Consider the following 13,291-nt stretch of genomic DNA (forward strand, 5'->3'; position numbering starts at 1 on the left):
GTAAATGCTCTACTTTATATACAGTACATGCATAGTATTATGGGGTGGGTATATAATATACAGGTAAATACTCTACTTTATATACAGTACATGCATAGTATTATGGGGTGGAGTGGGTATGTAATATACATTTTTTATTTTATTTTTAATTTCAATGTTCACTGACTTTTTTTTTTCAGATTTTTCTTGAAAGGGGTTGTTGCAGTTTTATACTATTGATATACTTTATACTGTCCTCAGGGGAAAGCAATCATTAGTAGTTTGAGGTCTACAGTGATTAGCTGTTTGCCAGGCTGGTACCCTACTGTACTGGGCTATGTTGTTAGTGGAAACGTGCAGCTCTGTTCCCACTGCAGTGGCCCGGGTTGGTATTGTAGGCAAAGCTCCTCTTGAATGACCATACATTCTGAACCACTGCTGTGGGATTGGAGCTGTGTTTCTCCAGTAAATACATTTAGGTAAGTTGGGCGCTTGGCAGAAAAATGGCAAATGAGGTTTAGGATTGAGAAATGTAAAGTTATGCACATGGGCAGAGGAAATGCATGTCACCAATATACACTAAGTGGGAAACAATGACATGGCAAAGGATTTGGGGATTTCAGTTAACTGTAAGCTTAACTGGAGCAACCGGTGTCAGGCAGCTGCTGCCAAGGCAAATAGGATCATGGGGTGCATCAAAAGAGGTCTAGGGGCAGATGACGAGAACATTGTTCTTCCTCTTTACAAGTCACGGGTCAGACCACACATGGAATATTGTGGACAGTTTTGGGCACCGATACTGCAGAAGGACATATCGGAGTTGAGTGGGTACAAAAGGCGGGAAACTAAAATAAATGGAATGGGCGCACTACAATACCGAGAAAGGTTATCAATATTTGGGTTATTTAGTTTAGAGAAGAGACAGCAGAGGGGCGACCTAATAACTATGTATAACTATATCAGGGGGCAATACAGAGATCTCTATCATCTATTTACACCCAGAACTGTGACTGTAACAAGGGGGAGCCCTCTACGTCTAGAGGAAGGTTTCTACACCGACATTGAAGAGGGTTCTTACTGTAAGAGCAGTGAGACTATGGAACTCTCTGCATGAGGATGTGGAGATGACAAGCTCACTAAGAGTACAAGAGGGCCTAGACACATTTCTTGAGTGTAAACTCCTAAAGACAAGAAGGCTTTTTTCGGTTTTTAAAGATCTAGACCCTGAACTGAGATTTAAAATCTCACCTCTACATGTTAGTCACTGATTGTTGGCTTCTCTTTCATCCGTTTCTGGAGGACTAAAAATCATTGTTGGCTCGTTCACTTGTCTTTTCGCTTAAACACTTCTCGGTCAGTGTTTCACATAGGGAATGTAAACCTTGAGTTAGAAGGGAATGATTTTTGAATGAGTCAACTATGAATCTGCCTGCATAAAACGGGCTGCGTGAATGAACTGGGGATGACGTGACGAGATCGCTCCATGTACAAGGAGCATGAAGCTGGACGACAACTTTAAAAAAAAAAAATTTTGGTCAGTTAAAACCCGCTTCTGTCATTGAATGGAAGCCCTGACATTAGTGTGAAGAGGCTTGGGATGCCTAATCATCAGTACACATTTTGTCTTTTCAGAGGTTCACCTGTTTGCACCTTCCTTGGTGTCCGAGAAAACACTTCTACGACTCCTGAAGTATCCGGATGTGGTGCAAGAGTTGCATTTCAACGATGATGAAAAGAAGGCATCTGAGCATTACTTGTATCAGCGCAACAAGTTGGCTGACTACTTCATTCTGATACTACAGGTGTGTGGGTGCATGAAACCAACTGGGATGTTCAGCGGGACATCTAGTAGGGTGTTTTAAAAGATAAATTCTCCTGCACAAAGGTTACATTGTAAAAAGGGACCCTTGACAATAAGCAGATCTGTGGAGAAACCTCCTAAGTATTTCTAAGGTCTCCTTAGACCTTTAAAGGGGTTGTCCCGCGAAACAAAGTGGGGTATACACTTCTGTATGGCCATATTAATGCACTTTGTAATGTACATTGTGCATTAATTATGAGCCATACAGAAGTTATTCACTTACCTGTTCCGTTGCTGGCGTCCTCGTCTCCATGGTGCCGTCTATTCTTCAGCGGCTAATCGCCCGATTAGACGCGCTTGCGCAGTCCGGTCTTCTCCCTGGTGAATGGGGCCGCTCGTGCCAGAGAGCGGCTCCTCGTAGCTCCGCCCCGTCACGTGTGCCGATTCCAGCCAATCAGGAGGCTGGAATCGGCAATGGACCACACAGAAGACCTGCGGTCCACCGAGGGTGAAGATCCCGGCGGCCATCTTCACAAGGTAAGTAAGAAGTCACCAGAGCGCGGGGATTCGGGTAAGTACTACCCGTTTTTTTTTGTTTTTTTTTTATCCCTGCATCGGGTTTGTCTCGCGCCGAACGGGGGGGCTATTGAAAAAGAAAAAAACCCGTTTCGGTGCGGGACAACCCCTTTAACTATGTACTTTGTACATCCTTGCAGGCTAGCATCATGCTTGCTTCACATTAGGTGCCATATTGATTTCTAATTCCATGATGCTGCAGCAGAACATCAGATGGGCCCTCTACCATATCTGCCCGAAGGAGACAAAAGTATCCCTTAACTAGACTCTTTTTTTGCCTTTCAGCACTTTGTTCCGAGAGTCATGACTTATTTCATGGCATGTAGCCATGCCAGTGCCTGATTTTTGTGGGTAGAATTGTTTTTGCTTTTTTATTAAATGACACAATTTTAAGGATATCCTTTTTTTGTGGGGGTCATTTTCATGGTACAGGGGAAAAGACATGCCATCTGTATTCTGCAGATCAGTACAATTACAGCAATGCAAAATTTTATGTAGGTTTTCTTTTAGTGGTTTGCTATTTTTGCACAACAAAACCTTTTTAGTTTTTATGTCGCTGTAGTCTGAGACCAGAAGGCTTGGTTCACACAGGACGGAATTGCCACAGAATTTTCATGCAGAAATTCTGCATGGCAATTCCGTCCGCAGCTCCCACTCCCGGGATTAGCCAGCAAAGTGGACGAGATCTCGCTCACACTCTGCGGCCAAGCCACGCGGCAACAGACATGCGACACAGAATTCAAAACCGCGGCATGTCAATTCTTTTCTGCAGCGGCCTCTCTCTTCTCTATGGTGAGAGAAAGCTGCAGCGGAATGCCAACAGCAAAGCCGCTCCAAAACCTGGCGAAAGGCCACGGGTTTTGAAGCTGTTCTTATCCCGCGGAAATCTCACGGTTTTTCAGTGTGGTCAATTCACAGGATTTCTGTCCAGTGTGCCCCAGCCTAAGGGTAGGTTCACACGTAACGGAAAATGGTCCAGATTTTCTATATGGAACATCCACATCAAAATCCTCATAATTTCTGTGTCAAAATCTTTGCCCTTAGTGAGGTTTTTATGTTTTAACTGTTTTATTGGTTTTATTATAGAATAGTGACCAATAGTAAAGTACAGTCAGTAAAGTGTATACAAAGCAGTGGGTCAAGATTCTCAGATCAAACAAATTTAATTGGATATCTGAACAATGGACTATAAACTGAGAACAAACAATCTGTAGTTTTTTTTATTTCTAGCAACTTTTTAGCAATACTTCTGTGTGGCAGTGTAATGTGCCTTTTCGGCCAAAAGGGTCTGAACTAGAGATGAGCGAGCGTACTTGGAAAAGCACTACTCGCTTGAGTAATTTGCTTTATCCGAGTATCGCTGTGCTCGGGTCTGAAGATTCGGGTGCCGGCACTGAGCGGGGAGCTGCAGGGGAGAGCGGGGAGGAACGGAGGGGAGATCTTTCTCTCCCTCTCTCCCGCCCGCTCTCACCTGTCAGCCGCAGCGGCACCCGAATCTTCAGACCCGAGCACAGCGATACTCGGATAAAGCAAATTACTCGAGCGAGTAGTGCTTTTCCGAGTACGCTCGCTCATCTCTAGTCTGAACCTTTAGGCCTTATTCACACAGGCTACAAAAATGCATCTATGTGAAGCCCATGGTTTCCAATGGGTTGTTTTAGGCTACAAAACATAGCGATGATTTTGTAGCAAGATTTTGTCTTATGTATAGGAGCTGGTTAATAAGATGAACATGCAGAACCCACACAGATGTGGGACTTTTGGGATTCCAATGGAAGACCCCAATGCTGCAGAATGGCATTCCCTCCGCTGACCCTCAGTGCGCATTAGTAAATTACTTGTTATTGCTTTTTCTGTCAGGGAAAAGTTGAAGTTGAGGCTGGGAAGGAGAATATGAAATTTGAGTCCGGAGCCTTCTCCTACTATGGTGTCATGGCCTTGAGTGCTCCGTCAGCTAGTGGTGAGTACAACCCACCCTTCACCTTCCACTCTCCGCTTCTGAACGCTCATTCCTCACCTCCTTTTGTGGCCATTACCTTACTCTTTTGTTCCCGCCTCATGTTCCCATCTCTTTTCTTTCATCCGTCTCCCAGCTCCTCCTAGTCGTCGTTCCATTAAAAGGGGGTCTCTGTTTGCAAGGTTGGCAGGTAAAGGACTGCATGCGTTGTGTATAGCGCGTGCCGCCACCGTTTGCTGCACAGCTAATACAGAGTGCGTCTGCTGTGACTGCAGTGTAATGGCGCCCTATAATTCACCCTATTAACGCTATCTAGCTGCATGCTATTAATTGACCCATTTCTCTCAGGTGATTATAAATGAGTCTTGCATGATGTCTGTACATGATTGTGCCGGAAGGCTTATTTACTCTTTATGGAAAGTTGTATTACACACTTTGGTAAGTTCCGGTAAAAAGGCAACTTCTCAGGGTGTACGAGCTAATGGATGTGGAAATCGCAGAAATCCATGTTCGGACTATTATAGACAATGGTGTGAGTTTGGCATAAGAGGTCCTGAAGTAGAGCCAAGTATATCGCGCTTGTCGATGTGTGTTTTACCCGTGAATGCGAGGCGTTTTTCATACAAAAATCCTCTGAAATTGCGATCTTCCAGCACTTGAATCACATGCAAGTGTTTCCCATTGATTTCAATACACATCACTCGGCATGCGATCTGTTTGACTGTCCCATTGAAAGCAATGGGTAACGCGTTCCGTGCGACGCAAAAAAAAAAAGGGACCTGCAGCTATTGTTTACCTTGCAACATTGCTGTGAGTGAAAACATTACTCATGTGTATGACTCCATTCAAAAGAATGGCGTTTATATTTGCGCAGGTTTTGTGCATTTTAAAGCGCAAAATTCTCGCTCATGTGAATTCGCTTATGGTGGGTTTAATGCATATTTTTGTAGGTAAAATCCAAGCAATACAAGGAAAGGGGAGAGATTACCATATATACTCGAGTATTAGCCGACCCGAGGATAAGCGGAGTCAATAAGTTTTACCACAAAAAACTGGTAAAACTTATTGACTCCAGTATAAGCCGAACTATACTCGAGTATATACTAGGTAAAAGGAAAAAAAAACGCAATACTTGCCTCCCAGCCGGCGTCTGTGTCCCCGGCGCGATGGTCTCCCCAGCAGTGTGGCAAGCTGCTTGAGACTTCTCCTTGCTCGGCTTTGAATTCCCTCGCCATCAGCGCTGTGTAAGTAAGCGCTGTGATTGGATCGAGCGCCAGCCAATCGCAGCCATTCAGTGATGTCAGTCGCGTATTCCTGCACTGTTGGCAATTTTATTTATTTTTTTAAATCTTGTACATTATGTAGTTTGACTATGGTGATGTGGACTTTGCATTATACTACTGACCGCAATATGTATGAGCACGTCATGCTGTGTACTGTAGATACCGGACTGATACTGAATCCTGCATCGCAGCGATTCAGTGTTCTGCTTTGTATGGAGCTCATTCCTAGAGTATTTCTTATTCCCACAGTTTCCCGATATACCTCCCACCATTCTATAAAATAATCCACTACTTAAAATTCTCTCCATTATACTTGAATAATCAGTGGATTATGCTTGCAATTAAAGATATGGGAGTTGGACCACCCATGATCTCTGCCGCATTCTGTGTAGTAGGTCGTAAAATCTGGTGGCTGCAATATTTCATATTGGCAAACCTGTTTGTATAGCTTTTATTCGTGCTGAATGTAGTGTTCCCTTTTTTCTCTACCATTAACTATTTTATGCCTTTTTATAAGAGGGCGTCATAATAGGAAGGCGCATATGGCAATAGAAAATATAGCGCTGTTATAGGGGTTCTGTAGGACTTTGACTGATAATGACCTGCCATCAAGAGTTGATCAGCGGTGGTCCACTGCTCAAGGTCCCCGCTGGTCAGCTTGTAAGTGTGAACAGCACTGGAAGCTGATGGAACTGTGTATTGCAGCAGCCCAGTTTGATACTGAAGGCAGAGCTCTCATCGAATTCAATAGGCACCATGCCTGCAGTACTAAAACAGGCTGCTTCAATGTTGACCACACTATCTGCTTCTTGCACTGACAGCGGGCCCGGGGATCAGCTGATCGTTGCAGATCCTGAGCAGTGGACCCCTGCTGATCAACTACTGAAACATTTTTTTTTTTTAATAATAATTTTTATTTGTATAGCGCCAACTTATTCCGCAGTGCTTGATCGTAACACAAATAAAAGCACTTTTATAACCATCTGATGACTCCACTGTGACAGCACCAACCAAAAATTGATCCTTTTAAGCTCGCCGCAGATGTAAGAAATAAAGTTTAAAGTGTAGCTAAACATTTAATAAAACTTTTGAACAGAACAGTGAACTGTCAGTTTTGGCACCTGGACCCTAACTGATCACTAAAACTCCTCCCATTAAAAATTTATGACGTTAGAAGGTTTTTAGAACATTTAGTTGCACTTTAATTCTGAAATTCTATTGAATCCCATCAACAATCATGAAAGCAACTGAGTGACGGGCAGAAATTGACTCCTAATACTTCCTCCAAATGTTGAGCTTTGAGCGATCATTTTGCATAAACTCTTAAGTAGCTACTCAGCTACCTAATAGCTATTTAGTGTGCAAATGAAGCCTTTAGCTGAAAGCAGTTAATAGCCCGAGGGCTCTTATCTGCTTTCAGTTCATTGGTTCTCCGACGGGAAACAATGCTATCAGCACTCCCCGTGGAGAACTCCTGATAAGGCCAAACAACTATTCTCAGGTTGGCCTGAATTTAACGATCAGCTAGCAGTGCAACGATTATCGTTCAAACGCGTTTTAGTGATTTTTTTTTTTTTTTTTTTTTGAGCGATCATCGCTCCATGTAAATGGACCTTAACCATGGTCCAGCTTGTATCTACGTTGTGGCAGTCTCACTTTAAAGTAGTTTTGCAGGAGAAGCTTAATTTCTAGCAGTTGCCTTCTATTGTAGATCACGTAAATGATGATATTCTGGAAATGGGACCGTTTTCTTCGCTATCTGTCACATATTACAGTACAATCATGATTTGTGTTTTAATACCCAACTTAAAGTGAAGTACAAGTCTTTTGTCCTCTGTATGACATTCTTACCTCCTCTCCCCATTTGTGACAGAGCTTCGTTCCCCGTCTCATATGGGCAGTCTGAACAGGTCTACATCGTTAAGCCATGAACGCTCGGATTCTCTCTCTTCCACCATCAGTGGCAGCAACACACAGCTCAGTACTCAAGCGCAGTACACAGCAGACTTCAGTGTGCGAGCCCTCAGTGACCTACAGTATGTAAAGGTGAGTCTAGACCTTGTGCAACAGTTACTAACAGCTAGTGAAATGACAAATCGGGAAATTCAGAGCATTTTATACCCCTCCTGTGTTAAAGGGGATGACCTCCTTTTGACAATTCCTTATTGACTTGGTAGCCATCCCTAAAGGGGCTTGCCTATAATTGACATTTATCACCTATCCACCATAAAGATGATATATGTCTAATCATTGGGATCTCAACTGATTACTAGAATGGGCCTCTCGTTCCTTCTTACTGCACTACCACAGCGAGGAGTTTGAATGGAGTGTTGTTCGAGCATACATGACGCCACTCCATTCAGAATACATCAGTTTCTGACCCATAACCAATTGTCTCTGTATTAAAAACTTCTGCTCACTACCATCTTAAAGGGGTTATCCATGGCTCCAGGTGGCAATCAAGAATTTGTAAATGGCAACAAGATTTTTTTTAAAATCTTGCTGCTATTTGTGACCAGCACTGCTAGTTGTCATGCCTGTAGGTTTGCGCTGTATCTAGCAGTCAATCTCATCGCCCCTGATGTTTATGCTGACGTTGGAGACTGTGGGCTGCCTAGGCTTCTGCTGACCACTGCCAAGTATGCTGATCATGGCTCCTGTGTATAATTTCTTGAGAAGAGGTGAGCTGAGCGGTGGTGTCCATGCTTGATCACGTTCCATTCACTTCCATAGGGCTGATGGAGATGGCCTAGTACACCATTGGCAGTGGTTTGGAGCAGTGATCATGCATGGCCACCAATGCTCTCTTCATCTGGCGGGTGAACGCTTGGTGTGCTGTTTGCATGACCACATGGGAAGCCCAGAGATCAGACCCCCCAGCCATCAATGACTGAGCAAGCATGAAAATCTGAACACTTGAGTACCTTAACCCCTTGAGTGGCGGGTTTCCTACCACCCTGTCGTGCCCACTAGGGCAGGTTTTTTAAAATGGTCTAATCATTGAATTTCAACTAATTTTGCAGTTGCGTCTAAAGAGCCATAACTTTTTCATTTTTCAATGGCCATATAAGGGCTTGTTTTTTGCGGGACAAGTTGTGATTTTTTAAACAGGGGGGAGGAAAAAAAGAAATGGGGAAAAAAGAAAAAAAGGGGCCATGTCATTAAGGGGTTAAATAATGCTTTAACTTCCTTCTCTGGGTCATTATGACGCATGGATACCACATGTGATTTTATTTTTGATTTTTTTACAAAGTAAAGGGAGACAAGTGTTTTTATAATTTTTTTAACTTTTTAATTTTTTTTTTTTTTTGTCCCTTTAGGGGACTTCCACAGGGACCCATCAGGACCCCTGATCACATTCCGGGGGTCCGATGGTGACAGCCCTTTACATGCTGCAGTGACAGCCCTTTACATGCTGCAGTCACATAGACTGCAGCATGTAAAGGGTTAACACAGCAGAGATCGGAGGTTTTCTCTGATCTCTGCTGTAAGAGCAGGTACCTAGCTGTCCTCTGACAGCCAAGCACCAAGCTCTCCCTGCCACAGAGACCATCGGCTAGCTTCTGACAAGCCGATGGTCTCTATGGCAACCTGTAAACAAAGCAGGAGGTTGCCGACATATCGGCAATATCTTCTGCTGGTTTTTCAAAGCCCTTGCTTTGTTCTCTGTGGGTCTGTGCAGGCAGAGCACACTGTCACAGCTTGTGGCATTGTGCTCTGCAGCTCCCATAGTAATACATAGCCCGGAAATCTTCCGGGCTATGTTGCTATGAGCAGTGGAGCTCGTCCCGGAAATTTTCCGGGCGTGCCACTCAAGGGGTTAAAGGGGCTATCCGACCAAAATCCTTTATCAGCTATTTTCGTTGGATGACCCCATTAAGGTACTCATGTGTAAGGTATTGGTTGAGCACTACTTTGCCTACATTAGTTATTGCTGTTTGGTTACAGGTATGTTCAGATTTCCATGCTTGCTCAGTAGGACTAATATATCTAACATGCATTTGGTGTTGAAGTCTCTGTCACTGCTGCTGCCATTGTAGCAAGTGTTAAAAAAGTAATTACCCTTAGTGTACGCTGCCCTTTGTATACGGTTACCAGAGGGTGTGACGAACTGCAGGCTTACACCTGATGTCAATATAGCATTTCCTAACTGCTGCTACTCTGTTGGAAAATGGCCTCATAAATGTTTTATAGGTCTTGTGGGTTTTGCAGCAGAGAGAGAGAAGTACGCAGTAAACTTGCACGCGGCTACATTATTTCCATTAGAGCTTGACACGCATGTATTAATGTAACCATCCCATTCAGGAGCAATTTGTATTGATCTTAGGCCAGTGACATAGGGGTGTCCCAGCCTGACCACTGCTATCCTGACCCGAACTGCAAGCGGCATAGGAATTTATGATGCACGTAGCTTGGGTCGGAAGATATGCGGTGAAGTCGGGACACCCGTCTGTATTACAGATACCTAAGTGCAGCTGGAATACACGTGTCTGCTCTGGTTCTATTAGTGCTATTGACATGTTTCTGGTGTTTTAAATACACATTTGTGGATTTAAAATTACACCAAAAGCATGTCTAGGGCACTTTACAGAAGTGAAGCTACAGCCACCTGAAGTGGGGACGGGAATTTTGAATTTACAGCTGTTCCTTTTCAGTCCGTGTGCAAAGCAGAGGGAGAGGGTATGAGCAGGCAGCAGAGATCTGCGATTCTTTCTCTCCCTTTGTCCCAGTGAAGGGGTGACTTGAACATTTCTTCATGTTATGTCCTCCATCAATCAGAGAGTATATTTGCACCCTCATTGTCACATATGGGGGTCTATTTTTTTTCCACAAAAGGAGTGCAAAGATGAATACTTGTTCATCTCATCCCTCCTTAACACCATTTAACCCTGCAGATGCTGCAGTCACTCCTGACCACAAATTACCGAAAATTTTAAAAAATTGTTTTACCTTAAGACAAGGCTTTAAATATAAAGATAAATAAATTTTAAAAAAAGCTGCACATAATTGGTATCGCCGCATCATAACACCCCAGACTATAAGAGTACATTAATGCAGCACAATAAATTCAGGTTTTTTTTTAAAAATTCCTTTTACTGTTCATTTTGCTTCCCTAAAACAAGGAAAAAAAAATGTTGTGGATGTGCGCATAATTATACCAATGAAATCTACAGATCGTCCCGCTATGGTTCTGGAATATAGTGACACAAAAATAAATTTATCTATAATATATATTATATTTTTTTTAAATTTTAAATTAAAACAATGGAGGCCTCTGACGGCGTTTAGCGCTGTGCTGAAAGCGCAGCACTCAACGCTGAGAAAAAACGTCTGTGTGAGGGAGGCCTTGGATGGGGGTTCTGTCATTTAAAAAAAAAAAAATCTATACTTTCCTATTCCTCCCACGTCGGTCTACTTACCAGATCTTCTGCTCGCTGATCTTCTCCTGTCTCCTGCAGTCCTGGGGGGGGGGGGGGGGGTCACCTCACCTCACCTCCAGCTGGCTGATTTCCCTGCTTCCTGTGACGTTACGTACATTCACAGGCATTCTTCTTCCTGCCCGGCAATGTACGCTATATCACTAGTTCTCTGCAATAGCTCGGCACTCCTTGCTATTCTGTGACTGCACATGTGTGCTCTCTCTGCAATAGATCAGCATTCCTTCCTAGCTAGTGAACGCTACATCACAGGGACATAACCTTCACTGACCTGCAGGAGGAAGAATGTGAGCAATGCAGGCTTTATAACAATCCGGCAACTTGCGGTGAGGTTCACCCCGGGGGAGTCTAGAAAATCAGCGAGGAGAAGATGCGGTAAGGAGTCTGCCTGGGAAGGAATTAGGGGAGTATAGATTTTTTTTTTTCTTAATGACAAAACCCCTTTTAAGGATGTTAACTCATGTCACACCTGAATGGGAGGGGATCTCCAATGAGCTTTTCTCTGGATAGATGGTAACTGATGGTTTTATTTGATACCTCTGATTCGTAAAGAATAAAAAGTGACGGTAGCCATTGTGTTTTGTCTTTCAGATCAGCAGAGAGCAGTATCAAGGTGCCCTGTTATCGTCTCGCATGGATAGCAGTCCGCAGTCCCCAGAGGGAGGGAACCACAAACCTGACAATAGCTTGTCAGAGCGCAGCGAGGTTTTGGTGGATGAAACAACCAGCCTCCTGAACCAAAGGAACTCTCAGCACAGCTTACATCATAACGCGGTTTGACGGCATAATCTGCACTGACGGAGCACTCTCCAGTCAGTGCTTTTCCCAACTAGACAAACCGTTTGCAATATCTGACTGGACACAGATTGGCAATACACTGCATGCAAAGCTTTATCTTCCAAGGGACACAAAGCAGAGTGCTGGAAAGCCTGGGGTCTGCAGGGCTGCACTCTGGCGGAGAGTATTGCTGGTCCTCCTCACCTGAGGAACATTTATGAATCTGCTCTCCAGATCTTCTGCAGGGGAATATTAAGAGCAATGTTCTGCAACATTGGAGACTTTCTAACTTAGGAGATCACAAGGCTACCAAAGGGGATCTGGCGGAGCAAAGCTCTGCAATATTTTGGGAATAGCGTGATGCTGGGTCAAGCATCAACTCAGGGAAGGATTTCTACATGTGCACTGGAGACCCCCGATTCTAAATGGGGGATCGATTTGTCTGTCTTCCTGTGGGGAATGGGTAGCTTTCAGTCTTCCTTTATATGGGCTTTGCACCCAAAAATTGCCTGTTCTTCATCCACCGCCGGTTATTACAAAAATAGACAACCATTGGTCTTGACTTCTAAGTACTGTACCTCCTGCCAAGTTACGTGGGTATTAAATTACGATTTCTGTGACGGCAAGCAGTCTTCTTTTCCGGGACCCTAATATCATTTGAGGACAGTCCTGCAATAACACGGGGCTTTTTCCATTCATAAGCAATTTAACGGTGTTGGCAATTGTTCAGGCCACTCTTCATCAGTGTTTATGGTCATGCTTTCTTTGTGCCATGGATTTGCGTCATGCTTAATCGGTACATAATCTAGCAGTGAAGTAAGCTTTTACTTACCACCAGTGTTGTAGCCAGACCTAAGGGAATTGGCATCGTTGACCAATGTATATGGCCTGTTTTTTGCCTCTTCACAATGCTGATGTAAGCATGGTAGTATGGATGTTGTCTGCGCCTTTTAGAAGTTTACAAGACACCCCCTCCCCACCGCACACCATATCTTACACTTACAGGCTACTTGCACCACATCACTGGGGTTATTTGCTCTGGGTAGAAATCACTAGTTTAATACAGTACTGGAACACAAGACTGACAGATGCCTCCTCTGAGATACAGTGCCAATGATAGAGTATATAGTATATATATTCTTGTGCGGTTGATCACATCATCTGCCATACATACGTTTGTCATGAAACCTCCCACCCTCTCCCTTGCATAAAAGAACAGGCTAGAGGCAAAGTTTTACATTTCTCACTTCAGCTCCATGGTCTTCCCAAAGAAATTCTGGTTGCTTATTTTGGATTCTTCTCCTTTTTAAAGGAGTTGTCAGGTTGTCTCAGGATAGGTCATCAATAGTGGATTGGCAAGGATCATCTGTACAGGACTCTTAGCAATAAGCTGTTCTCTGGGCTGGTGTATTCCTCCACTGGGCTGATTTCTGCAGGAAGCGGATAGCTTTGTTCCCACTGTAGTGGCCAGGCTTGGTAT

The 13,291-nt window shown here is 43.8% G+C and overlaps 1 protein-coding gene across 1 annotated transcript in view; it reads left to right on the forward strand.

The window, feature by feature from the left end:
- The window catches only part of CNNM4 (cyclin and CBS domain divalent metal cation transport mediator 4), a 31,443-nt gene extending 19,012 nt beyond the window's left edge, over positions 1-12,431 (forward strand). The window contains exons 5-8 of the mRNA XM_066593098.1: positions 1,612-1,781; positions 4,217-4,316; positions 7,470-7,642; positions 11,626-12,431. Coding sequence (XP_066449195.1) covers positions 1,612-1,781; positions 4,217-4,316; positions 7,470-7,642; positions 11,626-11,814 — 632 coding nt within the window. The 3' untranslated portion in view covers positions 11,815-12,431. The remainder of the gene's footprint in view (positions 1-1,611; positions 1,782-4,216; positions 4,317-7,469; positions 7,643-11,625) is intronic.
- Positions 12,432-13,291: the final 860 nt, after the last annotated feature.

Source organism: Eleutherodactylus coqui, chromosome 2, assembly GCF_035609145.1.
Source record: "Eleutherodactylus coqui strain aEleCoq1 chromosome 2, aEleCoq1.hap1, whole genome shotgun sequence".
In the NCBI taxonomy this organism is placed as follows: Eukaryota; Metazoa; Chordata; class Amphibia; order Anura; family Eleutherodactylidae; genus Eleutherodactylus; species Eleutherodactylus coqui.